The sequence below is a fragment of the Cryptosporidium andersoni genome (genome assembly GCF_001865355.1).
Source record: "Cryptosporidium andersoni isolate 30847 chromosome Unknown contig_17, whole genome shotgun sequence".
Lineage (NCBI taxonomy): Eukaryota > Apicomplexa > Conoidasida > Eucoccidiorida > Cryptosporidiidae > Cryptosporidium > Cryptosporidium andersoni.
In genome coordinates, this window is record NW_027122834.1 from 161,703 (window position 1) to 186,646 (window position 24,944).

At 28.3% G+C, this 24,944-nt stretch overlaps 10 protein-coding genes across 10 annotated transcripts; 5 read left to right on the top strand and 5 right to left on the bottom strand.

Annotated features, from left to right (window-relative positions):
- Positions 1-292: 292 nt before the first annotated feature.
- On the top strand, positions 293-928 carry cand_022780 (TATA-box-binding protein; the record flags this gene model as incomplete). Its single annotated transcript, XM_067212508.1, has 1 exon — positions 293-928. One exon carries the CDS (start codon positions 293-295, stop codon positions 926-928), a length of 636 nt encoding a protein of 211 aa, XP_067068781.1.
- Positions 929-1,318: 390 nt separating this feature from the next.
- Positions 1,319-1,846, bottom strand: cand_022790 (potassium channel tetramerization domain-containing protein; the record flags this gene model as incomplete). Its single annotated transcript, XM_067212509.1, has 1 exon — positions 1,319-1,846. One exon carries the CDS (start codon positions 1,844-1,846, stop codon positions 1,319-1,321), a length of 528 nt encoding a protein of 175 aa, XP_067068782.1.
- Positions 1,847-2,371: 525 nt separating this feature from the next.
- Positions 2,372-8,215, top strand: cand_022800 (S1 RNA binding domain-containing protein; the record flags this gene model as incomplete). The annotated part of the gene is made up of 1 exon (XM_067212510.1): positions 2,372-8,215. The coding sequence occupies one exon, from the start codon at positions 2,372-2,374 to the stop codon at positions 8,213-8,215; it is 5,844 nt and encodes a 1,947-aa protein (XP_067068783.1).
- A 45-nt stretch (positions 8,216-8,260) lies between these two features.
- cand_022810 (uncharacterized protein) lies at positions 8,261-10,345 on the bottom strand (the record flags this gene model as incomplete). Its single annotated transcript, XM_067212511.1, has 1 exon — positions 8,261-10,345. The coding sequence occupies one exon, from the start codon at positions 10,343-10,345 to the stop codon at positions 8,261-8,263; it is 2,085 nt and encodes a 694-aa protein (XP_067068784.1).
- Positions 10,346-10,612: 267 nt separating this feature from the next.
- On the top strand, positions 10,613-12,892 carry cand_022820 (uncharacterized protein; the record flags this gene model as incomplete). The annotated part of the gene is made up of 1 exon (XM_067212512.1): positions 10,613-12,892. One exon carries the CDS (start codon positions 10,613-10,615, stop codon positions 12,890-12,892), a length of 2,280 nt encoding a protein of 759 aa, XP_067068785.1.
- Positions 12,893-12,947: 55 nt separating this feature from the next.
- On the bottom strand, positions 12,948-14,411 carry cand_022830 (uncharacterized protein; the record flags this gene model as incomplete). The annotated part of the gene is made up of 1 exon (XM_067212513.1): positions 12,948-14,411. One exon carries the CDS (start codon positions 14,409-14,411, stop codon positions 12,948-12,950), a length of 1,464 nt encoding a protein of 487 aa, XP_067068786.1.
- Positions 14,412-14,660: 249 nt separating this feature from the next.
- On the bottom strand, positions 14,661-18,986 carry cand_022840 (E1-E2 ATPase family protein; the record flags this gene model as incomplete). The annotated part of the gene is made up of 1 exon (XM_067212514.1): positions 14,661-18,986. The coding sequence occupies one exon, from the start codon at positions 18,984-18,986 to the stop codon at positions 14,661-14,663; it is 4,326 nt and encodes a 1,441-aa protein (XP_067068787.1).
- Positions 18,987-19,216: 230 nt separating this feature from the next.
- cand_022850 (uncharacterized protein) lies at positions 19,217-20,281 on the top strand (the record flags this gene model as incomplete). Its single annotated transcript, XM_067212515.1, has 1 exon — positions 19,217-20,281. One exon carries the CDS (start codon positions 19,217-19,219, stop codon positions 20,279-20,281), a length of 1,065 nt encoding a protein of 354 aa, XP_067068788.1.
- A 1,654-nt stretch (positions 20,282-21,935) lies between these two features.
- Positions 21,936-22,839, top strand: cand_022860 (uncharacterized protein; the record flags this gene model as incomplete). Its single annotated transcript, XM_067212516.1, has 3 exons — positions 21,936-22,115; positions 22,181-22,536; positions 22,710-22,839. The coding sequence occupies 3 exons, from the start codon at positions 21,936-21,938 to the stop codon at positions 22,837-22,839; spliced, it is 666 nt and encodes a 221-aa protein (XP_067068789.1).
- Positions 22,840-23,153: 314 nt separating this feature from the next.
- cand_022870 (uncharacterized protein) lies at positions 23,154-23,825 on the bottom strand (the record flags this gene model as incomplete). The annotated part of the gene is made up of 1 exon (XM_067212517.1): positions 23,154-23,825. One exon carries the CDS (start codon positions 23,823-23,825, stop codon positions 23,154-23,156), a length of 672 nt encoding a protein of 223 aa, XP_067068790.1.
- Between the last annotated feature and the right edge of the window lie 1,119 nt (positions 23,826-24,944).

Sequence of the window (24,944 nt, forward strand, 5' to 3'; positions counted from 1 at the left end):
TGTAGAAATATTTGGGGTAAATAAGGATTACAGTAATTAGAAAAGTGAATCTCCTTATAGCGGTAAAATTTGCGCCACTATGATATTTGATATTAAATAGTGGTGGAGGTCTAGGTCTACTAAAAGGATACAATACAAGTTTGTGAATTATCCTATTTACATTATTTTCTTACTTTTTTCTAGAAATAAAGTAATAAAATATACAAGACTACAATATTACAATGTGTATTTGATTAAAAGTCTTTTTAAAATATATTTAAATCTTTGATTTAACTTGAATAACAGTAAGAAGATGAGTAGTAAAAGTTGTCTATCATTAAGTGAAAGTAAATTTAATAATGATAATAGCTTGAGTATAACTACTGGGAATGACTGTGGAATAATGCCTGAGATTCAAAATATTATTGCCAGTGTTCATTTACAATGCGAATTAGACCTAAGATCTATTGCAATTAGCGCAAGAAATGCAGAATATAATCCAAAGAAAGTAAATGCTGTTGTAATGCGATTGAGAGAACCAAGATGCACAGGATTACTTTTTCGTAGTGGTAGAATGATGATAACGGGAGCAAGAGATGAAAATGATGCACGTTATGGTGGCAAGAAGATGGCTAAAATTTGCCAAAAGAGTGGACACCCTAGGGTTAAGTTTAGCAATTTCAGGATGGAAAATATGATTGCTACTGCAGATTGTAAATTTCCAATTAGACTTGAAGGGCTTGCATATGATCACAGAGAATTTTGTAATTATGAGCCGGAATTATTTCCTGGTTTGGTTTATAGGTATCATCCTGAGAATTCCCCAACAAAAGCTGTTATACTATTGTTTGTTTCTGGAAAGGTTATTGTTACTGGTTGCAGGAGCTATAAAGAAATTTGTAGTGTATTTGACAATATATATCCAGTTTTATGTCAATATAGAAAGTAAGGTTTAATTTATTATGGAGGTTTTACAAATAAATTCAGAATTTTAATGTAATTTTATGATACTGTAGTTTATCACTTGTATATTATTATTTACTCTGCCAAATAGTATACTTTAGATCATAATTATTTGGTTTTTTTCCTATTTTAATTAAAAAAAAAGTACATGATTTTGTATTTTAAGGCTTGATTATAATACTATATTTATTGATTACTTATTATCAACTTGTCATTAGTTCATAATGCCAATTTACTTAAATATAAAAGTATTTATTTTTATAGATAATATATAGGCTATATAAGTTCATGAAATTGATTGACTCTAACCTTAATTTCAAAGTGTTGAACTTATTTATAATCACTTTCATGTTAGTTCTATTAATAACTGAATTAATCAGAAGTCTTCATTTAAAGAAAATATTGGTATTTGATTTGTACTATTTTTATGTGTCTTCAAATAATAGTGCGAACACTTTTTACAGAGCTGATTTGGATTTTTACTATCAAACAAATTATTTGTTTGGTTATGAAACAGTTGATCATTTATTAATTCAGGCTCTTCTTTCTTACTAAATAGCAAGTTACTTGTGGTAAAATTTCCTATATTTTTTTCAATGATGATTTGTTCGAGTTTTCTGGTTAAAGCATTAGATAGTGGTTCAAGTAGATAAAAATCTGCTTCCAATATTAAGCCTCTCAAAATATGTATCTTTTCAGGTATTGATACTATAGAACCAGTACGTAGATAGTCTAGTATATATTGAAAAAGCTGCCCATTCCTATCTACAAAAATCTCTTCTTTATTATTTTCTGAGAGGCAAATTGAAAAGTAGCTAGCACCTCCATAACTACTTGCTAAAGTCTCTTTAGTTGTTTCATAGATTACTCCACCTACATTTACACGAATCCTTTTTTCATTCATATTTTTTGGATATAAAATTTATAGAAAGAATGAAGAGCAAGTTAGACTAGATTAGTGCAATAGATTCCTATACCGGTGTATAATTAAAAAAAGAAAAAAAAAAATGCATGCATGACGCAACGTATACCTCAGACAGATCCACATCAAAATTATTTATATGCACGCAAATTTAATAAGAATATTGCCACTATTTATGAGGTTATTGAATATAATTAATAGCTATCATATAATTAAAAAGATAAGGGTCATTACTCCTAAAAAGTGTAACTATACAACTCCATATATTCTATACTACTCATAAGAGATATTTAACTGTTAAAAAAAATATATTAAACTAAATTTATGTAGTATTATCTAGTATTTTCCTTTACTGAGTACTTTGCTTACCTATAGAAAACTAGGAAAAGCTCTAATAAAACAAGGTAGCGCTTACATAGAAGCGCGTGAGTAGATGGAGGAATGTTACGTGTCTGTCATAATGTGACACCGTAAGAAGTTTTTAGTAACCATTAGCTATAAAGTGAAATGGGGAAACGGGAAGTTGAGGAAGATCTAAGTTTGAATGATAATGAATCTGTTATCTTGGATTTGGATACTATGGAAAATCTAGATAGTGACTTTATTGGTCTAAGCTTAACAAACAAAACAAGTAAAATACCAAACATTAGAAATATACATAGAGATGAACTGGTAACAGGAACTTTGTTATTCTGCGTAATAGATGGAGTTTATGATAAGGAACTAAAATTATCACTTCCAGGTGGCCATTTCGGTTTAGCCACAATAAATAATACATTAGAAGATGAAGCAAGCAACGAGAAGTTACGAAATCTCTCGTTAGACGAACGTTTTAAAGCTGGGGATATTGTAATAGCTGCCATTATTTATAGTTCAAAGGGAAGGGTTGAAGTGACAATAAGACCTTCTATAGTTAATGCAGGGCTGACTTCCTCTTCTAAAGCACTTGGACTAAAAGGTTACGTTATATCAGCTACTATTATATCAATAGAAGATTATGGCTATACATTAAATGTGTCTATACCCGGAATAAGAATGGCATTTATAAAGTGTGAAACAGGTGATTTAAATGCTAGATCGATGAGCTTAGGTCATGTTTTGCCAGTATATATAGATGAATATATGGCTGATCAACAAATTCTGTTATGCCAACCTTTGCAAAGTACTTGTAATGAAAATAGTTCTAATATAGCTATACTAGGAAATGAGATTTTGGAGAGTAAGGAAATAAGGCCAGGAATGAAAGTGGAGTGTAGAATCCAAAGTATTATTGGTCAAAATGGTGAAATTCTTCCATCAAGATCTAGAGATAAAGATAGAAATACAAAGATTACTCCTAAAAGCAATGATTTATCAGATTATATTAAAACACTAGGACCAGATGGAAATGAAATAGGACAAATTAGTCAGAATGAGGAAGTGAATGTCGCTTTATTAGTGACATTTAGTATGGGGGCATTTATAGGAATAATTCCAGCAGAACATAACTATCATCCACTACAAAATATTATGAAAAAGAATGAATTAAATGATTCTAATAATGATAAGAGGAAGAGAAGAAAACTAGATAGTCAGAAAGTGGTAAGAGGATCTTTTATTACAGCTAGAGTAATAGCAATCATTTCAGGCAAAAAAAAACGTATTGTACTTTCTTTATTGCCACATATTAATAGCAATTTGTGCTTTTTTTATAAAAAACCAATAATATCAACCGGATCAAGGATTGTATCATATAAAAATATTGATAGCTATTCAGAAAATCTTAAGAAAAAAAATTCAGTTATTTGTATGAGGAATGTTGTCTGGGATAATAATAAAAAAGATTCATCTATAAAATTGTTACTTTATGTACATGATTATAAGAATGAAGAAGTGCTAGAAAAAAAAGAAAATGACATTGAACTTTGTGATAGGTGGTTATTAGTACATACTAAAACTACAAATATTAAGGGAAATATTAGGATTGGATCTGAAATACAAAGTGACTGTCGTTTCTTAATTTTTTCAAGAATAGAGCATATAGGATTTGTAACATTTGACTCTAAACTCGTTAATGAACCTTATTTATGTTCTAGAGATGTCACACCAGGTGATATTGTATATGCTCAAGTAGTAAATATTAAACCTTGGGGGCTTTCTGTTAAGTTATCTGATTTTATTACTGGTCGCGTATATAGAGAACATCTACTTAATACTAGAATTTCAAAGAAACAGAAAAATAATGAAATAGATTATATAAAGAAACATTATCAAGTAGGTCGTTCTTACAAGTTTAGAATTTTGCGTTTTGAGCAAAATAATATTAGCTGGAATCCAATGCTACTTTTAACTGCAAAAAATAGATTAATTAATGATGAATTACCAGCTATTATAGATCCAGAGAAGGATTTATCTATTGGCAAAGTAGCAGTTGGATATATCAGTAGAGTATCTCGTCCCAATGAAGATCCAAATGATAAAAGTGGTTTTATAATAGTCAGATTTTTTGGTCAGGTTTTTGGTTCACTATCTTATAACGAATATATTGATAAAAGGAGAAAAGAGGGTATAAACTCTAATTTACTTGAGCCTAATGTTGGTGATATATTAACTGTGAGGATAGTCCATGTAGATCCGATAACAAAGCTTATAAAATTGGAAATAGCAGACTCTATTATTGATAGTTCAACAAATATTTTACCTATTTTTAAAGTTATTTTTTCAGATATGAACTATTTTGATCAATCTAAGATATACCAATTATTAGGAACTAATAATTATATCAGCTATCCAAACACAGATCAATTATCAAGTGTAGCTTTGAAATTATCAAATTTTATCTGTCCTACAAAACAAGGACTATTATTTTTGATTCCCTGCAGTGTAGATGAGACTACGAAATATATTTTATGCCTTGTACCTAGGAATCATATTTCTGATGATGTTAATTATTCATCTGTAATTCATGATCTTTTAATGGAAAGATATAAGCAATCAAAGTCATTGGACGATATTCAGGGAATTTTAAATGAATCTGAAATATACTTTACATATCTAAGCAATCCTGTTCACCACAATTTGGAAATATATTGTAGAATAAGTAAGCAATATAAAGATATATCCTTAAATCTCCCTATATGCAGCTTAAAACAATCATTATTAAGAAGTAAAGTATTTATTAAGCATGAATCAGATCTAAATAACATTACTATTGATGATATTTATTTAGGATATATTCGTCATATTGACAATTATGGATTATTAGTTAGTTTAGGAAGGTGGAATATGACTGGAATAGTTCCTAAACACCTAATAGGTAGAATTACATACTTTGATGGAGTTAGTATGTTAAAAGATCGTTTTACACTTGATCAAACTGTATCTGTGAAAGTATTAAAGAATGAACTTATTCCCACTCGTTCACTAATTTTAAGTATCAAAGATGGCAATTTCAAAGTGGCTAATAATGATATAGAGGGAAGTTTTGTTAATATAATTCGGAATAATATTTTGTATGAAAAAATTATTTCTAACTTATGTATGTATCATGATTCATATTTAATGAGAGGTTCAGTTATTTCATTTGAAATTGATTCTGTGGAAACTTCTAATAAGAATACAGCTTTAATTTTAACTAAAGATAATTTAAAATTCAATGCAATGATTTTAGATGATACAAAAATAAATGAAAATGAAATAATAAGTGGGATAGTATTTAATATTTATTTTAAAGAAAACCGAATAGTAAATAGTCTACTCATTTCAACTAATATAATTAATAGTTTCAATTTAGGAGTGAAATTAATTGATGAACAAACTAGGAAGTTAATAAAAAATATTGGACTCCAAGATACAAACTGGTTTGAATTGTTACTTGATAGAATAATTCCTAAATTAATAGATAATCAGGAGTATGTAGAAGTTGACAATACTCATTTGTTGATAGATAATGGAGTATTTTGTCTCCAGTGTGTGAAGTTACAGCTAAACAAAATTAAGGAATATAAACACATTGATACAAAAATATCTTTACCAATATTACTTTATGGTAATAAGATATCTAATAGTGATTCTAAATCATATAAATGTTTAATTAAGTATTCAATCCCTACAAATACTTTAGATAAAAACAAGAAACAGATACCAATAATGGTAGGAATAATCAAAGAGATCATGAAAGAAAGTAGCATTAGAAAATTTGAAGGTAATAACGTATTATGTAAAGTTGTTGGAGTATTACAAGGTTATGAAGGATTAATTGTAAAGTTTGATGAAAAGAATTATGGGAGAATACACTGTACAGAATTAGATGATATATGGATTAATGATCCAATATCTGAAGATAGATTTAAAGTAGGGGAGAAGTTGACCGTCAAAGTGTTAGGAAAACTTAGCAAGAATAAAAGAGTTTTAATTAGTCATACTGGAAGTAAAAAGTATGTCCAACTTATCTGGGATGCATCTAATAGATCGTCTATCATAAAAAACATAGAGACGAGTAGTACTAGTCGTCCTAAATCAATTAGTGATATAAAATTAGGATCTCTAATTAATGGATATATCAAATACAGTGGTAAACAAGGTGTTTTTGTACATATAGGACGTGATTTAATTGGACGTATTAAGCTTAGGGAGTTATCTAATAAAACAACTACTGAAGAAGAAGCAAGGGAATTATTCCCAATAGGTAAACTATTAAATCCAATACTAGTTATAGGTGGCCTTGAAGAAAATAAAATTGACCTGAGTCTATTCAGACTACAAAGTGATAATATAATATTAAAGATATCTCAACAGAAAGATTATTCAGAATTAGATGATCTAAATTCACATGGTAATGGAGAAGAACAACTTAGTAATTATGAAATCAATCTACTTGGTAAATTAAGATTTGAGGATCTGTATATTGGGAGAATATTAGCTGGGAAAATTAAACATGTTTCTACTAAGTTTGGGATTTTCGTCACTTTAAAGGATACAATTGATGGACTAAATGCTCTATGCCCACTTAATGAGAGTATGAATGATTATTCAAATAAGATTACCCAATTTCTTCCATCAATATACAAAGTTGGAGATGATGTTCTTTGTAAAATAATTAAAATAGATAGTAATAGTAACAGAATATGGGTTAGTTTGAAAGAGAAAAATTTCGAAGAATTACTAGATGAAGATTCTGAAAGTAAAAGTACAGATAATGAAGACAATCAACTTATGTGTACTAATGATACAACACAAAATCTATCTAATTCTGAGATTATTAGTGAGGAATACTTAGCTGATAATGAATTATTACATGAACATATTGTAATACAAAATGATATACAAAATAATATGCAAGATTCTATAGAATGTAATGTCCATGAATACTCTGAAGATGAAATACTTAGAGAAAATGAACTTCAAGAAAAGCCTAGAAATAGACAACAGAAGCTGGCAAAACAGTTAGCAGCTGAACATGAAATTAGAAGTGAGGAATTGAAACTGATTGAATCAAGTGTGAATCCACAATCTATTAATGACTTTGAAAGATTATTAATATCCCACAAAGATGTTTCATCCTTATGGATCAAATATATGTCATACTTCCTTGAATTAGATGAATTAGAAAAAGCACGAATTGTAGCAGAAAGAGCTTTAAGAAATGTTTCATATAGTGAAGATATGGAGAGATGGAATATTTGGATTGCATATTTGAATATGGAAATTGCTTTTGGAAAGTTCAACATTAATAATTCATCAGAAAAAGAGTTACCTAAAAATTTCGAGTTGCTATTTGAAAGAGCATATAGGAATGTGGGCAATCCAAAGAAGTTGTATATACAATGTTCCCAATCGTTATCAAAATTTAATTACAATGTTTGGTCTCTTTTAATTTTGGAAAAAGCCCTGAAGAAATTCTCAAAAAGTCGTAAAGTTTGGTTAGAGTATATAAAGTGTCTATTTAAGAATAACAAAGTACAACAGGCAAGAGATGAAGTCATTCCAAAAGCACTTCAAAGTATTGGCAGAATTAAATTAATCAGATTAATCACTGACATTGCTCGTGTCGAGTTAGAATATGGTAATTTTAATAGAGCACGAACAATATTTGAGAATTTAATAAGTGAAAACCCTAAACGTATAGATCTTTGGTCTCAATACTTTGATGCACTCATAAAATATTTCAACTCATCTAATTCTGAAGTTGACATTAATATAATTAGATCTATATTCAAGTCAGCTATTAGAAATGACTTAAAACCAAGAAAAATGAAATTCCTTTTTTCTAGATGGCTTGCTTTTGAAAAAGAATATGGTTCTCTAGAAGATCAAAAAATTGTACAAAAATATGCTGCTGAATATGTACAAAAAATAGAATCAAATATATAAATTTACCAAAACTATCATAAATGTGAACTATGCTAAATATCAAAGTTAAATTCTTGCTAATGTATTGTGGTGAATTGATGAATCAGGAGTAAAGTTTGGAGTTATCGAAAAGTGTACAATTAATGATCCGGCTACTGAACCAAGTAATACAGTTGAGATTATACCATAAATAATTGTCTTAGCTTTTTTTATTGATTTAAGGCGAGGTAATTTAAGAGTTAATGATCTGCTGTTGATATAACTGAATACAGAAGATGGATCTTGTGTATCATACATCACTTCAACTTCTTCATTTATCAGATGAGCTTGATATTCCTTGAGATAAGCCCTATGAAATGTAGCTCTACATTTCAATATTATTCCGCATATATAGTGTAATGTTGCATGATCAGCTAATACCTCCTCTGAAGAATTTAATAGTAGAGGTCTATACTTGTTTTTGTTTATAGTTAAAATCCCTACTTCCCAAAAACTCTTCATAATTGCAATACAAGTTTCAATATTCCCCTTAAGATCTATATTTGGTATTCTCATCGGTATATGTAAAATATCTGCTTCTAATTTAATAGGATTTGCTCTATAATGTGAATATGTTCTTGCATATTCTGTTGAACACCACAATAAACACCACACAAATTGATCTCTTCTTGGTTGTAATACAGAAGAATCCAAAGGTATATAACTAACATATCCTCCTAAGCTACTCCAACTAGGTATCTGCCAATAGAATGAGCTATAAGGATCAGGTCTATATTCATTAATCTCCCGGTAGTAATATGCTTGGTACATTTCAAGTACCTTTATAGCTTTAATACATAAATTCATTGAAATATATCTTTGAGTACTTGTGGTTTCAACATATCTTACAAATCGTCCAAGGTGAACAATTTTAGGTATTTTTGATACTCCTAGACGTATCTTAAAATTTGGATTCATTGAAAGAGCAAGAAGATTATTTGAGCACTGCTCAGGGATTGTAGTAAATTCAAAAAAGTCTGGAGCATGCTCAGGTAAAAACATTCTCTTTTGGCTTGGTAATATAGGTGTATCTCCATTGCTAAGACCATATATTGATAGATCACCCCTAAATGTAATTAGTTGAAGAAATATATCCCATAAACTTTTGTTTGGGGATATCTGGTAAAGATATAACCATTTATTGTACATTATTTTATTCTTTGAAATATAAGCAAAATCATAGTTACTTAAATTATCTACATGTTTATAGATATTTAGTATTATGTTCATATACATTTCACAAGTCTGAGTTATTGCAGAATCTAATGATGGAATATCATCGACATTATTTATAATGAAATCTCTATAGACTTTTTCATTAATATTTACATCAGATTTGTTTGTAGCTAATATATTTATTGGGATAAACAAATCTTTTACTTTATATGAATTAGATATTGTAGATTTTCCTGATTCAGATGCAGAAGTAGTTATAGTACTTTCATCATATGTCATGCCATCTTCTTCTATATTCCCTAATTTGTTATCTGAGGATTTATGTTTTGTTTCCAAAATTTCAGATAGAGTAAATTTACGTGAGTATAGTTCAATTGCTCTATCTAAAGCTAACTTCTCTAGTTGCACCCAACATTCACTATAATTTCTTGGTGGATTCCAATGACTTGGATATGTTTTACTATGAGTAGTTGAAACTTTACCTAATACTCTCCAAAATGTCTGTTTTTGTACTTCTAAACTTCCATATTTTATATTAAATGCCCAATTATTCAAAAGGTCTTCTCTTATACTCTTTAATCTCTTAAAAACACTAAAATTATCACGTCTATCCTTGTTTATAGAGTTAAAATGATTTATTTCAGCATCTTTTTCGTTATATAAGTCGTATTTATATTCTTCCAAATAAAATAAATCACTTAATTCTTGCTGAGATTCGTCATCAGCCTTCATATTACCTTTTACAATCCATGGAACTCTATATGTAGCTATAAAATCAGTCGTTTTCTCAGTTTCAATATTTTTTTCAGAGTCAGTAGCTTCTTCATAGTCAATGCAAAATGTAGACTTTATATTTATTATATGTAATATAAAAAGACCTAAGTTCAAATATAAATGTACTCTACCTAGATTATAGGTCATCTTAGTTAACTTCATTACAATTTTAAAGACAGTTATAAGTAAATTAGGCCTTGTATTAACTAAGAAAAAGTAACATTCTACTTATCATCTTGTAATTTGTCAAGGCCGCCATATTTAATAGTGTGATATCTCCTCCCAATCTAAATTTGTCTAAAAAAAGAGGCCAATCAAGCTTTGACTTATTGGGACTTAGACTACAGTATTGTTAATTTATATACAAAGTAATTCTTATAAAATACAACAAAAAGATTATTGGAGCAGAATTTGTAGCTGTTTGGGACAATGCTAATTAATTTCCGGACTCTAATATGGGTATATATAATTAGAAATATAGTCCTGACAGGCTCAGCAATGGAATTAGAAAGTTATGGTACTAATTCTATTTATCAATATATATCGGCAGATTCAGACAATATACTAGAATATGGAGATATTTATTTAAATATACAAGACATAATGTCTGACTACTTGAGTCCTAATGTTATATCATCTATAGATACAAAAAGTGGATTTAAAGAAATAAACAAAGTGAATGTTAATAAAAATTCAACTGTCATAGATTCTCTAGACTTAAATAAAAATATAAATTTAGCTAGTTCTATATTTGGTGGATTTTCGATACTACAGAATAGAATTGGAACTAGATTAGATGTTCTCAATATTTTAAAATTCAACTGGTGTTTAGGAGATATTAATATAAAGTTTAAATCTTCTTGGATTGCTTTACAACTTGCAATGAATGCAGAAACTTATAAAGAAATGCCTAGTGACTTTCAAATAATAACAACATATAACCAATGTTTAGATTATATAAGTAGAAATGAGACTATTAATAATATATCTTTAAAAGAAAATGATAACATTGGAGATTTTGCTAGATATGTATGTGGAATATATGGGGAATACATGTGGTCAATATCAAGTAAGGATCCAACATCTTCGCCATTAGGAAAAGTCCCAGATTTTCAATATTTGGAAGATATTGAATCAGAAATCCCAAATACAGGTTTATATGATATATGGCTTGCAATATATAAGATTGATCCCTCTTATTCTCAATGGTTTTTATTATATAAAATTGCATCTAATGAAATAGATGAATTTATAACAATATTCAAATATTCTAGTAACTATAATGATTTGTTAAATGTTATTGTAGAATTTATGGAACATACGGATTATTATGAGAAATCTACAGAAATATTTGGACGACAATATACCTCAAATAAACATAAGAAACATGGGATTACAGGTAAAAGTAGTAAACGTTTTAAGATTCATTTACCTAAAGATATGCCAAACATGTATATATACCATCACAGACAAGACTCTTGCGTTTTAAATTTAGCTGCAATGACTCTATTTCCAGATACAAGAGTGAATTTAGACATTGAAAAACCTAATAGAAGTAGCTTTTATTATGTATTCCATCGTAAAAATGTAGCTGTATCAAGAAAATCTTTTCTTAGATCTAATCAGATTTGCTTTATAATGTTGGCCACAATGGAGATTTTTGAGAAACGTTATTACATAACTGAGAATAGGAAGCAAAAGGCAAAATACCTAACTAAACCTTTACCCTTTGATCCTTTTTACTACTCGATCCCTTCGAATATTGATGACTTTAAAATGTATGTTTACTGGCTATTGTATCCAAAAAGTCAAAGTATTAACAAATTAGTGAATCATACAAATAATATGTTGGTATATTTAGAATATTTAGCTATGAAATATCAGGATTCCAAATTACTAAAGTGGGAGTACAAATCATTTTCTAATAGAGATTTGACAAAGCTTAGAGATAGAAATTTTAAAATGTTAGAATTCAAAAGAGAATTAGATCATAAATTACAAGAAATAAAATTGATGACAAGAATTTCAAACAGCATTAGTAGTTTAAATGATAACAGAAATTACTATCCTACAATGTACTCAATAATACCTTTAATCACAATAAGTACTAAATATTGGAAATTAAGAAAGAATCTAAATAAATATCCTGTACGTATAGATATAAATTTACCTAAAACTATAAATATTTTGAATGATATAAAATTTGATACATATACTGAATTGGGATATATGCCAATATATACATCATTTGAATGTATTAAAGGTGTGATATTATTATGGAAATATGATGGTTTATTAATTAATAGAAGACCTTTCAGATTATTAGACCCTCGTCTAGTACATGTTAATAATAATAGAAAGCAAATTTCAAAAATTTATGCGGATTACGCTACAATATATTTATTATGCAGTGAGATAATTATCAAGGCAATAAATTACCAACGTACTTATATTAAAATATTTAACTATGATACTCTTAAGAATTCCTGGAAAATTCAAAGAATTTTAGATTTATCAGATCCTAATAATCAAAATAGCTTTGAATATAATACAAAACATAATTTAATTCTTCATTCTCTTCCAGATAGATTTCCTGTCCACAATCTCACAAAAAGTATTCATGGTTTTTTTATTGCAGGTTCTATTTTCCTACTTATTGGGAGTATAGTTCTTGATAGTCTCCTATCTATCTTTTCTCCTTTAGGATAATATAGAAAAATTTTAAATTTATTGTAAATATAAAATAACTCATTATATGTCTCATTCAATAGCTATGTATATTTGTACTTAAACCATTGGTGGTATTTGCATAAACTGTATTATTTGGAGGTATTACACAGGGAATTGAGTTTGTAAAGAGCATCTGATTATTTTTAAATTGAGAAGTCTCTATTTTCGATCTTATTACTTTACCTATAGCATCTGAAAATGGATCATCTGGTTTTATATTAATTGGTATTGAAGCTTTAAATGTCACACATGAGGATGGCTGAGAAGGTTGACTAACTGTCTGTTCAATTGGAATTTGGTTTTCTACTTTATCACTATTATCCTTGTTAATAATATTAGAATGTCCTATGTTATGTTTTAGAAATCTACACTTACGCTTGAAGACATCTGAGGAAAATCTGACTGGATTATTGAAATCAATTTTTGGTTCTGGTCTAAAATAATGAATTCTTTCAACCTCACAAGGTTGTTTAAAGGAATTTTTTTTTTGAATACATTCTTCTGCCATTGCAGTTAATAAATATTGGGCTAATATGGGAGACTCTGCAGGAAGAATTGGGCTTTTTTTTGCAGTTTTGAAATCTGATACAGAGTTTTGCATAACTGGTATAGTTGTAGGATTTAAATTAGGAATTGGACTTATGGTGGGAGTTACTACCATAGGGGCCATAGAACTAGTTTGAATAGAATTAACTCCATTTATAGATATAGGATTAATATCTGTATAATTAGGAGGAATAAGGCTGGTTGGTGATTGCATTGAGCTACCTAAAATTTGTGGACATGATTTTACTGGTGGAGAATATACATAAGGTATAGGGCTACCCAGTGCTAGATAGTTTGGTTGGTAGTATATCATATTTACTTGATTAAATGGAATATTTGCTGTTATAGGAGTAACTATTTGGCTATTATATCTCATATCGGAAATAGTTTGATAATATGGAGATTGAAAACATCCCTCATAAAGCGAGTTGCTTATATTTGTTTTAGTTACTGGAGTAGAATATAAGATGTCTTTAGAATGAATTGGATCCAGAATTCTCTGTGGAGTAAATTTATTTATCTCAGGTCTATTTAATTCTCTAGTCTCGGTAAATTCTATGACATAGTTAGGGATACTTTGATCTACACAAGATTTGTTTAAATAATTTTCATTAAAGAGTTTATTTACACAAGAATTATTATTAGTTTGCTGAATTTCATATTGCTGATTATTTATCTGATTTACATTCACTATTAATTCATCAGATTTAATACCTCCATATTCATTTAGATGTATCTCGGGGCATGTTACATTTGATACTGGTTCTGCATTACTTTCATAGCTATTTTTATCCATCATATCTTTATATATAGTATTAATACTTACTGCAGTGTTACTCTCGTTCAGCTGATTTTTTTTTCTAATCTCCTTTTCTAAATTCCTTACAGCTTCGCTTAATACACAAAGGTTTTCATCTATTCCTGATATCTTCTCTAGTGACCTGGAGCTCATAACAGCTCAAATAGTTCAAATCTCTCACTAACTACGGCTATTTTAAAAGCTCTATAGTAACTTTAAGTACATTATAACCGCAAATTAAATAAAAATTTCATGTGACATCTCTAGACAAATGCAGTATGCATGTGTCGTGTACTGTGTGTAGAATATATTATAGATTTCTATTATAAAGTTTAAGGATATTTTTAGAAATATAGAACTTCGTAATAAAGTATCAATAGACTAGATATAGTAATTTGAATTCTAATCTACAAATTGACTACTATGAGTATCAATTTTCCATTTAACATTACTTCCAGGTAGAATTAGAGGATGTAGTTGAGGAAAAAGGGCAGGTCCTTTAATGTACCTTTCTCTACGTTGCATGAATTTCAATAGGTATTGCATTATGACCACCCCAAGTACTATATTTGCTATGAAAGTAAATATTAATATAAAGGAAGATATATTTGGGAGTTCCACAATATTAAGGAATCTATACATAAGTGAATCATCACCATAAAATAACAATGCTGATGCTGTAGTTAATATTATAAATGAAATATGAATGATAAATGCCTTGTTTGTAATCAAAGAAAGCCTAAATGGTAATGTCTTATATATAGATAATGCAGCCCCAGCATATTGAATACAAGATGTTAGGAATACTACTGTATTCTCAGGACAGACTTGTAAGCTTGCATTAGCAAAATTATCTATTAGATCTTTATTAATAACATAAGCATAGAAATTAGTTTGAGAAGTAACTATAAAAATATTTATACATAGAAATATTATCTGTATACAAATTTGGGCCAATAATCCAAATATAACATTGAAGCTTAAAATCTTACTATAGGCTGGAAAGTCCGAGGGGAGATATTTTGCAGTTTTTGTTAATGCTGCAGTAATTGATAATGGTAGAAATGTGACTAGATCACACCAGATGTATTGATGATCAGTTAAATTTGTACCTCTTGAATATAAATATATTACTGATGAGAACTGAATAAATATATACATAACTACAAATTGGAAAGTCTGAATAGTTGAAGTTAGTGCAGCTCTACCTTCTAATAAAATATCTGGAATAGACTCTATATCTTTTCTACATGTTGAAAATGCAGCTATAGCTGAAATTTCATTATCACCAATAGCAATGCCTACTTTGGCTGTCTGTAATGCTAGTAGATCATTATTTCCATCACCACACATTGCAACAACGGGATTTGGAATCAAATCTTGTAGAGATTTTATATGTAATGCTTTATCATCAGGAGTCATTCTAGAATATACTTTGCAATACCTTAATATGAATTCAAATACAGACATTTTAATTGAACAGATAGTTTTGTCTGATATAGTGTCATAAACTAGAACCATTTTTTGTAAATCAGTATGTTTGTCACAATCACTTTGTACCATTGATATTATAAATGATGATCTACCTCTAGTACAATCTAAATGCCTTGGAATATATTTTCTATAGGAATTTTCTATTTCTTTCCCTAATGGCACTATATTTTCAATACCACTCCTGTATTCATCTTTTTCTATTTGGCATGAATCTGTTAAAAGCCAGAATGGTAAAGAGCTCCCATATATATTATTGAAATCTTTGAATATAGATTTCAAGTACTTTTTTCTAAATATGCGAGTCAATGACTTATCAGTAAAAGAATCAAAATCTCTGGTTTTTGAAAGGTCAAGATATTCTAATTGATAATATTTATGCATATGACACAATTGACGTAGGCAATGCCCAGTTACTACAAAAGATATTTTTTCTAATTCATAATTCATTAATATTTCATGAATACTGTAAAATACTTCTACAGACCTGCCACCATCCTTAAGTACAGACCAAACAACTATATTTGAGTCTTTATCCTCCTTAACATCTCCTATTACCACTATATTTTCAAAAAATTCATTTGCATTGATATCACTTGGAAGAATACCACATTCTTTTGCTATTGAAATAGCAGTATAAGCATGATCCCCAGTAGACATAATACAGTTAACATGAGCACTTTTCAAAGTAGAAATAACATTTGAACTTGAAGGTCTCAATTTATTAGCAAAAACCATAAGCCCTAAAAAAGTCAAATCTATTTCAACTTCACCCCTTTTAAGTAATTCCAAAAGTGAGTTAGCTTCTTTATTTTTAATATTTAATAAACCATAAGCAAAACCTAGAACTCTCATCCCCTTGTGTAAGTAGTATAGCATACAGTCTTCCAAATTTTGTGGTAAAGTTTGAGTACTACAAATATTCTTTATATGTTCTGGACTTCCCTTAGAAAAAATTAAAAGGTTATTTGGATTATTAGGATCCCTACAAATAACTGTCATACGGCGTAATTTAGAATTAAATTCATAAACCTTGAGTATTTCTAATTCATTACAACATTTAGTAGTTAAACTAAAATTACCAGATCTCTTCTTACATACAGAACGCGCAGGAGAATTATCACAATATAAAATATGCTTCCAAACTGTCTTCTCAGAACTAGACTGACTCATTTCATCATTAAATTTAATCAAACTATTTCCATATTTATCTAAATCACTTGCCATAAACATACTCTCAATACCATAAGTTGACTGTGAATACTGATCCTTTAATTCCCATCCACTAAATTTAAGCATACACATTTCTAAAGGTTCACCAACCACCACTCTAGATCTACAATAAGATCCTACATCATTACAATGTACATCTGCATGTTCTTTATCTACAAAACTAATAGAATGACATGAAGCAATTGCTTGTATTAGAATATCTGGTACACCATTATTAGTTTCACAAATATTTCCAAGAGTTAAACCAATAGATTTTGAACATTCCTTTCTAACTGGTAAACAACCTACAATGTCTAGCCCATCACAAGTCAAGGTTCCTGTCTTGTCAAATACCATCGTATTTACTTGACCAGAAGTGTTTATACTACTTGGATTAGAACAACCAACTCCTTTTTTCTTTAATTTACTAATAGCAATCGAAGATACTGCTGCAATAGTTGCAGGGAGAGCAGGAGGGGCTACAATTGTAAATATATCAATTGAACGAAATATTACTGTAGTTGTTCTCAAATTAAGTAAAATCCCAATCATAATCGCAAATCCAAACCCAAAAATACCAAAAATAAAACAAAGTTTCACAAATTTCATTGCATCATTATAAAATTCATCACTTTTGTTATCTAGCCTATTTGTTATAATGTCACTATACACTGATTGAAGAAAGTGCCCTTGGATAGAAGAAAAGCCTGTACGAACAACCAAAGCTATACCAATATTTGAATTACCCTGAATTCCCATTATTGTAGTTCTTGCATAAATAATATGACGTGTATCTTTCTCATGATTAAAATATTCATTTGAATGCTTTGGAATTGGAAATTTTAGTACTGGGGTTGATTCCCCGGTTAGTACTGCCTCGTTTACAATTACGTCAGATTTTAAAATAATAGCATCACATGCCATCACCATTCCTGGACGTAAAACAATCAAGTCACCTGGTACAAGTTCACTAGAGTTTAACACTTTCTCAAAAAAACTTTGATTTATATCTATATTATTAAATATAATACTTACTTTTGAATCAAGTTGTGACATAATATGCAGTTTCACATTATTGCATCTAGTTTCATATATTGAATTTGCTAAAGAAACCATAGTAATAATAAAAATACATAAAGCATACTCAATATAGCTATTTCTGGACCAAACCAAAATTGCCAACATTTGAAAAACAAAAAAAGGATGCATAATTTCACGTAAAATTATGTTAATTATAGGAATTACTGGAATAACACAAGAACATTTACCAAATAAAAACTGTAATTCATTGCGAAATAGATCTACATTAGTAAAATGAGATTTACTTATTTGATCTTTAATACTATGTACTCTATACCAAAATTTATCCCTAATCTCTGAATATGGAGTCTCATTTAAAGAGGGAATAATCTTCTTAAAACTACCTTCCATAGTATCTAGAATGTAAATAGAACCACAATAATTGAAAAATGTTATTTGTAGAGGATATGCTATACTATATAATAATGCTCCATTGTTCAAATTCCCTTCATTTTTATTTACGCTCAAAACATGTTGAGATGGAAGGCAATTAAAGAACTTTAAAATCCCAAGAATACCATCAAATAGATTTTTTTCATCAGTTTCATTTCCTTTTGTTAAGTTCCTTTTAGGAACAAAAATATAAAAGGAAGATCTTGTCAAAATTAAAAAACTTTCACAAGATGAAATTGTAGAAGCTGAATAATTCAAAAACCGGTACCAATCAGGAAACCAATAACATAAAGTTGGTACTATACCCAAACTACATATACTAGATATGATATATATAAGCCTAAGGAATTTCCTTCGAATAACAGGGGTGACAAGTATAGGAACATCAAGTTGTAGTGCTTCCTCATTTATTCCACAACTCTTGTCTACTTCATTATAAACAATATCGTAAATCAGACACTGTTTAATTCCACCAAATACTCCTTTTGTTGGGTTAACAAATTCTGATGTTACAGAATCGTCCCTAAAGTTCAAAAGATTACCATCTGGCATTGATAAGTATTGAATTGCTGAAATAAACTTTAACGCACCAATCTGGTACCAATATATTTTTACTGAGACATTATTTCCTGAATTTCATATATTTCTAAGTCCAAATGTCGAAACGAGACAGAATTTTTGGAGTCCGCGCGGATATGTCATTTATTAAATAAAAATAAAAAAGCGCCAACTAATTAGTTTACTAACTTCAAATTTTCCGAAGTTTTGTAATTACTTGTAATATGTCTAAGCGACAGGCTGACTTCCAACTTACAAGTTTAAATGTCGAAACAGATAATAAAAGTAATTATGATTCAGAGGTAATTAATATAAATTCTGAAGTAACTCAGGAAGATGATATATCAAAACGAAAAATACTTCGTTTAAAAAAAAGAGATAGAGAACTTCCTGAAGTAAATCTGAGTACGGAACATATTGTTAAGGGAAAATTGGAAATTACTAATAATACAAAAGAATATAATAGTACTGAATGTACTGTTAATAATGAGGATAATAAAATAGAGGAGAAACTAAAACCTTCAGATGAACCTAATCATACTTTAGACAATACTATAAAAGAAGCACCTACAACTAATCATATATCTCCAAAGTCTAGTGATTTAAATAATAACAATGGTAATATATATGGTGAAACTGATAAGGAAAGTTTACCTTTTGGTAATAATGGATTTTGTACTAACTTTACCAATCCATTTGTAACATTGGCAAAAAGTGAAGGCAACTTCTTATTTTCCAATGACTCAAAGCCAATAAATGTTTCTATTTCTGTTGATCAAAATATAAATAGTGAATTATATCAAAATTCATTTGATAATAATGAAATTGATGAGATTGGTCAAAAAGATATACAAGAGTTAGATGATGAAAAAGTATTACGTAAACTCTTTACTGGTGAGGAAGATGAAGAAAATATTTATAGATGTAAAGATGTGGAGCTATTTATTTTAACAGAGAATGAATATAATACAAAGGCATTCAAAAAAAAAGGGATTGGTATTTTACATCTAAATAAACCTAAAAGTGATCAACTTAACACCACAATATCTTTTAAACAACCCCGAATTATATTTAGACAGAAAGGCATATATTCAGTACTATTAAATTCACCAGTAACTTGTGAAATAGCACATACATTTCGTAGAAATCAACACATAACAAAAGGTTTTGCAATAAGCTTTATAGCTTATAAAGAAGATTCTTCCATTATATCTTGTATGATCAGATTTACAAAGGAAAGTGATGCAGATGACTTTTTAAGTAAAATTAAGACATTAACAGATTCATAGTGTCAAATTTAAAATTAATTAGATAAAATTTATTATCTCAAGATTTAGAATAAAAAATAAAAAATAAAGATCAGTCATAATTAGATTATTACCTACATTATTTTATGAAGTGGATTATTATGATCTAACTTATTTATATTACACTGATATTACAATTTCAATAATTTTTACAATTTCAGTAGTAATATTCAAGCTAGGGAACATTTTTAATATTCTATCAATATTATATAGTTATATAGAAAGAATTCAACTCTTCAATTTGTAATATAATACAATATATTTACATTAATCGTATATTTATGTTTATATCTATATTATTGCTTAACCTAAATAAAGTAAATCCTGTCAATTTCATAATGCAATTTGAAACATCAAAATGAAATGTTAATACTACATATGATTAGATACAGATTGTAATATTTACAATTATATATATAATATATAATTATTAGCAAGAAATCTTATTTAAGTTCCAATATTTAAGTTATTTAGTCATTTAAGATATCTACTTTCTAGACTTCTAAAGAGAAGTCCTTAAATAGTAATATGAGATCTCTAGAATTGTCTCTAATTTCCTTTTTCTTCTTCAAGAAGCTAAATATTATTTATACTTCTGAGCACTAATTCTATTCAATATATCTACTGAAATAAAGATTCTTATTGTCTAAAGATTCGAACTTCTTTTTTCTTTCGGGAACCCTAACTTGAGAAGACAATCATAACAATATTTATCTGTAATTAATACTAAATAATTTAGAAATGGAAAGTGTCAATATTAATAATTCTAAATATAATATTGAATTCTAATAAATCAAAATATAATAATTAAAATCTAGATATATAGAAACAATATATTTACAATAATATGTAGTTTAAGGCCCTAATTACTCTATACAAAATACCTCTTTGTATACAATAGTATCTCTAGAAAATGTCAATAGTAAGTATGAAGTGAAACTTTTATATTATTTAACAGTACGTCTAGACAGACAAACTAACGTTGGGTAAGTAATCTCATGAAGGTTTAAGTAGACATATCCGTCAACTGCACGCAGCTTAGATCCACGTTGAACATGTTTGACACTTTGTACACTTTTATTGATTATCTCTAATACTTTGATTTTATTTACAATCAAGAATGGGTCAGACTTGTTCAGATCTTCGTCAAAAGTATTGTTTGTTTTGCAAGAAGAACAATAATGCAGTTGGGAATTCCAAGCCTTGTGAACAGCAGACTGGAGCTGCTTGTCAAAAATCCCCTACCCCCCCTCCTCCTCCTCCTCCTCCCCCTCCTCCTACACATGAAAACAAAGCAGATGATAATAAGTCTCAAAACCCATAAATATTGCCATAGAAACTAGATTATGTTGTACTCAAGTGCAAATACTAAAGCGAATTCATGTAGTATCACTAGGTATTTACTTAGTAATTGACTAGGTTTTTAACCTAAGGTGTTTATCTTTTGAAGTAGAAATTTGCAATTTCTCTGATTATTTATGTTGTACACATTAAATATTTTCGCTGATTTATAAGTGATATTTATATTTTTAGATAATTATTTGTTTGGCTCTTTTTTCTTATTCCCGGGATATGTTTTGAAGATTCCAATTTCAAGCCCAGTAGATTAATCATACTTAAGTTATGAAGATGAGAAATGAAGAGTAATATTTATGATGTTAATGTATTTGATTATTATAAATGTGGTCATTCCGTAGTTTTTAAGATTAAGATTACAGATATAAATCGTAAAGAAAGTTGGTACATAAGTAAAAGCTACAAAGAGTTTGTACAAGTTGATGATTTTTTTCGTTTAAGATATCCCTCAATCCCAGAGGTATTTACTTTAATACTTATAATAATTCCTATAATTAGATTAAACTGCTTTTTTTTTTCTTTTAGCTTCCATATGAAGGATGGTGGTGGCAACATAATGACCAATTTTATAAATATCAATTAGAAGAGTTACAAGCTTATATGGATAGTATTTTAAAGAGTGATCCGGGAATTGAGAATATGGTACTTAAATATTTTCTGGATTTACACTTGATTATAGGTGATAATATAGAGAATGAAATAGTTGGATATGAAGTATCAGATACAAATATCCTTGAATATATGAAAACTAACCTTTTAGATTTATCACATCCTATAGAACGTACTTTATCTCCAATGGAACAGAGAGCTAGAGAAAGTGCATATAAGTGTTATTTTGAGGAGAATGCAATTTTATCTATATCTGTAGATTGTAATAAACAGTAAGTTTGATATTGCAATGAAATTATTATTTCTTAAGGACTATTTAAATAGTTAAATGTTCTTTTTTTTAAATAGTTATTAAGCTTGTAATAAGATATTTAATTACATGACATGATTCGTCTGCAAATACTTTATTTCTAATAATTTATTGTTTTGTTTTTAATCTATAAAGGATTTCAGGATTTTTATCTAGAATGAGAATATCTCTTCCAAATACAATAACAAAGGATTTAACTAATATTCAACTAAAATCAAAGATAGATGAATTAACAAATGAAGCAAGTACTGATACTGGCAAGTAAATATATACAATAATATACTATAAATTTACAGCTTCACTATCAAACTTAATATCTCTTTTCTATTGATTTTAGATATAATAAATAAATTAAGAAAATTTTGTGTTCAAGTAAAACAAGATCTCAGTACTAAATTAAGATTAGAAGATATTGAAAAATTCAAAGTAGTCTTTCCAAAAATAGAGTAATTTAGACAATAAGTTATTGGTTAAATTTATAAAGATATTCATTGTAGTTTACCTATCTTCATTTTACTTTTTATTTTAGATAGTAATTGTAAAGTAGTAAAAATTCTAAATAATATTTCTTTGAAAATATTACAATTCATCTTTTAATTTATCATTTGACTCCATTAAATTTTCTATTAGTAAACCTTGTTTAAATTCCCATATATCATCTTCAGATTTTCTACTGTTGAGAGTAATTGCTACTTCATAATGCCCAACAATTGGACATCTTGGACAATTGCTATTATCAAATAAGTTCCTTTTACTAGATCTTAAATAACCTTTCATTTCAGTATTAAGTAATCTGAATTTGTCACGAATTTCCAACTTTTCTCCACTTTTTTTTCTAGTACATTCTATAGTAAATTTATTATTCATACAATCAGATTCATCTCTGCAGCTTACTTCATATTGTCTGCTAATCATTGATTTTACATTTGAACCACTCCCTTCAATAAATCTATCGCTATGTGTACTTTGTATTCTTATAGTATCACCACAAAGTATAGCTGAACCTGCACCTTTGTAAGGTAATTCAGATTCTCTAAGGTACCACATATTCTCTGATGAAGGTTCCTTAGAGCATGTAACTGCTTGATTCCCATTTGACCAAGTTATTTTTGCAGTGAATAGATTGCACTTTGTATTTGAATGTATAAAGTAAACAGTACTTCCATAAGTCAGTGGAATGGCATGCGCTTCTCTAAACAATGAGAAGTTAATTGCATAAATAAAATAGCAAAGTAATCTTCTTAAGGTCATAATATCAGTCCTTCCACCTCTACTTTAGTGTACTTCTTAAAAAGAATCAAAATATAAGGAATGAGAAATTGTGGAAATTACAATAAGTTTACTTTGTTGTGAAGCTAGGGATTGCATTGCGCCTTTATTACCCCCCTCCTTCCCCCCCTCCCCCTTTTTTCCCCTCTTATTTCCTAATATTTTTTACTTTAAATTGTCTGTAGCTGCTTCATTCTTCATTGCGGTATTTTATATAAGCCAAAATACCTTAATCTATTAAAAAAAAAAAGAAATTCGTACTTGTTAGGAGCCTGAATGGCGGTACTTGATAGTCCTTAAATTAATTTGAATTTATACTAAGCCAATAGTTCATCCAAAACATGAATGGCTCTATAATAATTAATAACGCACTTTATATTGTCTAATTCAATTATTTGGATGTACTTTAGATCAATTCCAATCTTCTTTGTTTAATGAATTATAGTAATTTAATATATATTAGAAATATATTCCATTTCTGTTTTTAATACTATATTTATCGACTCACACTATCCTTATTTTAATATCTGAATTCTATCAACTTTCCTACTTTTTACTTTATACCAACTAATTTCCATATCATTTAAAAAAAAAAGATTGTGTACTTATTGCTCAAATGTAAATAAAGGATAGTATGTCACTTATATTTCTTGGTTTAAATTTATTAATAATTATTCTTAAAGTTGAATTATTTCATATAATAACTTTTTAAAGTGAGGAAAATAGGAAGTAAACACCAGTTTCAATATTAAATTGTAATTTAATAGATCAAATATATTATAAATTTATAATCCATTGAAATTTACAATATCGTATATTGTAATAAAATTCTAAGCTTAAATTTAAAGATGACTTTTTTTTCTAAATTCTTAGATTCTTCACAACATCTATTGCATACTTAAAATATATTACAAGATTTCTTATTATATAACTTGTTAGTAATGTATATTTCAATTACATTAAATCTCGAAAAAAAAGTTGCACCAAATAGTCACTTTAATCAATAATAATTCATTTATTCTAATATTATAGATCAATCTTACAACAAACTTTTTGCTTTGATCTTATTCAAAATAGATGCATGTAAAGTTAATAATAAAG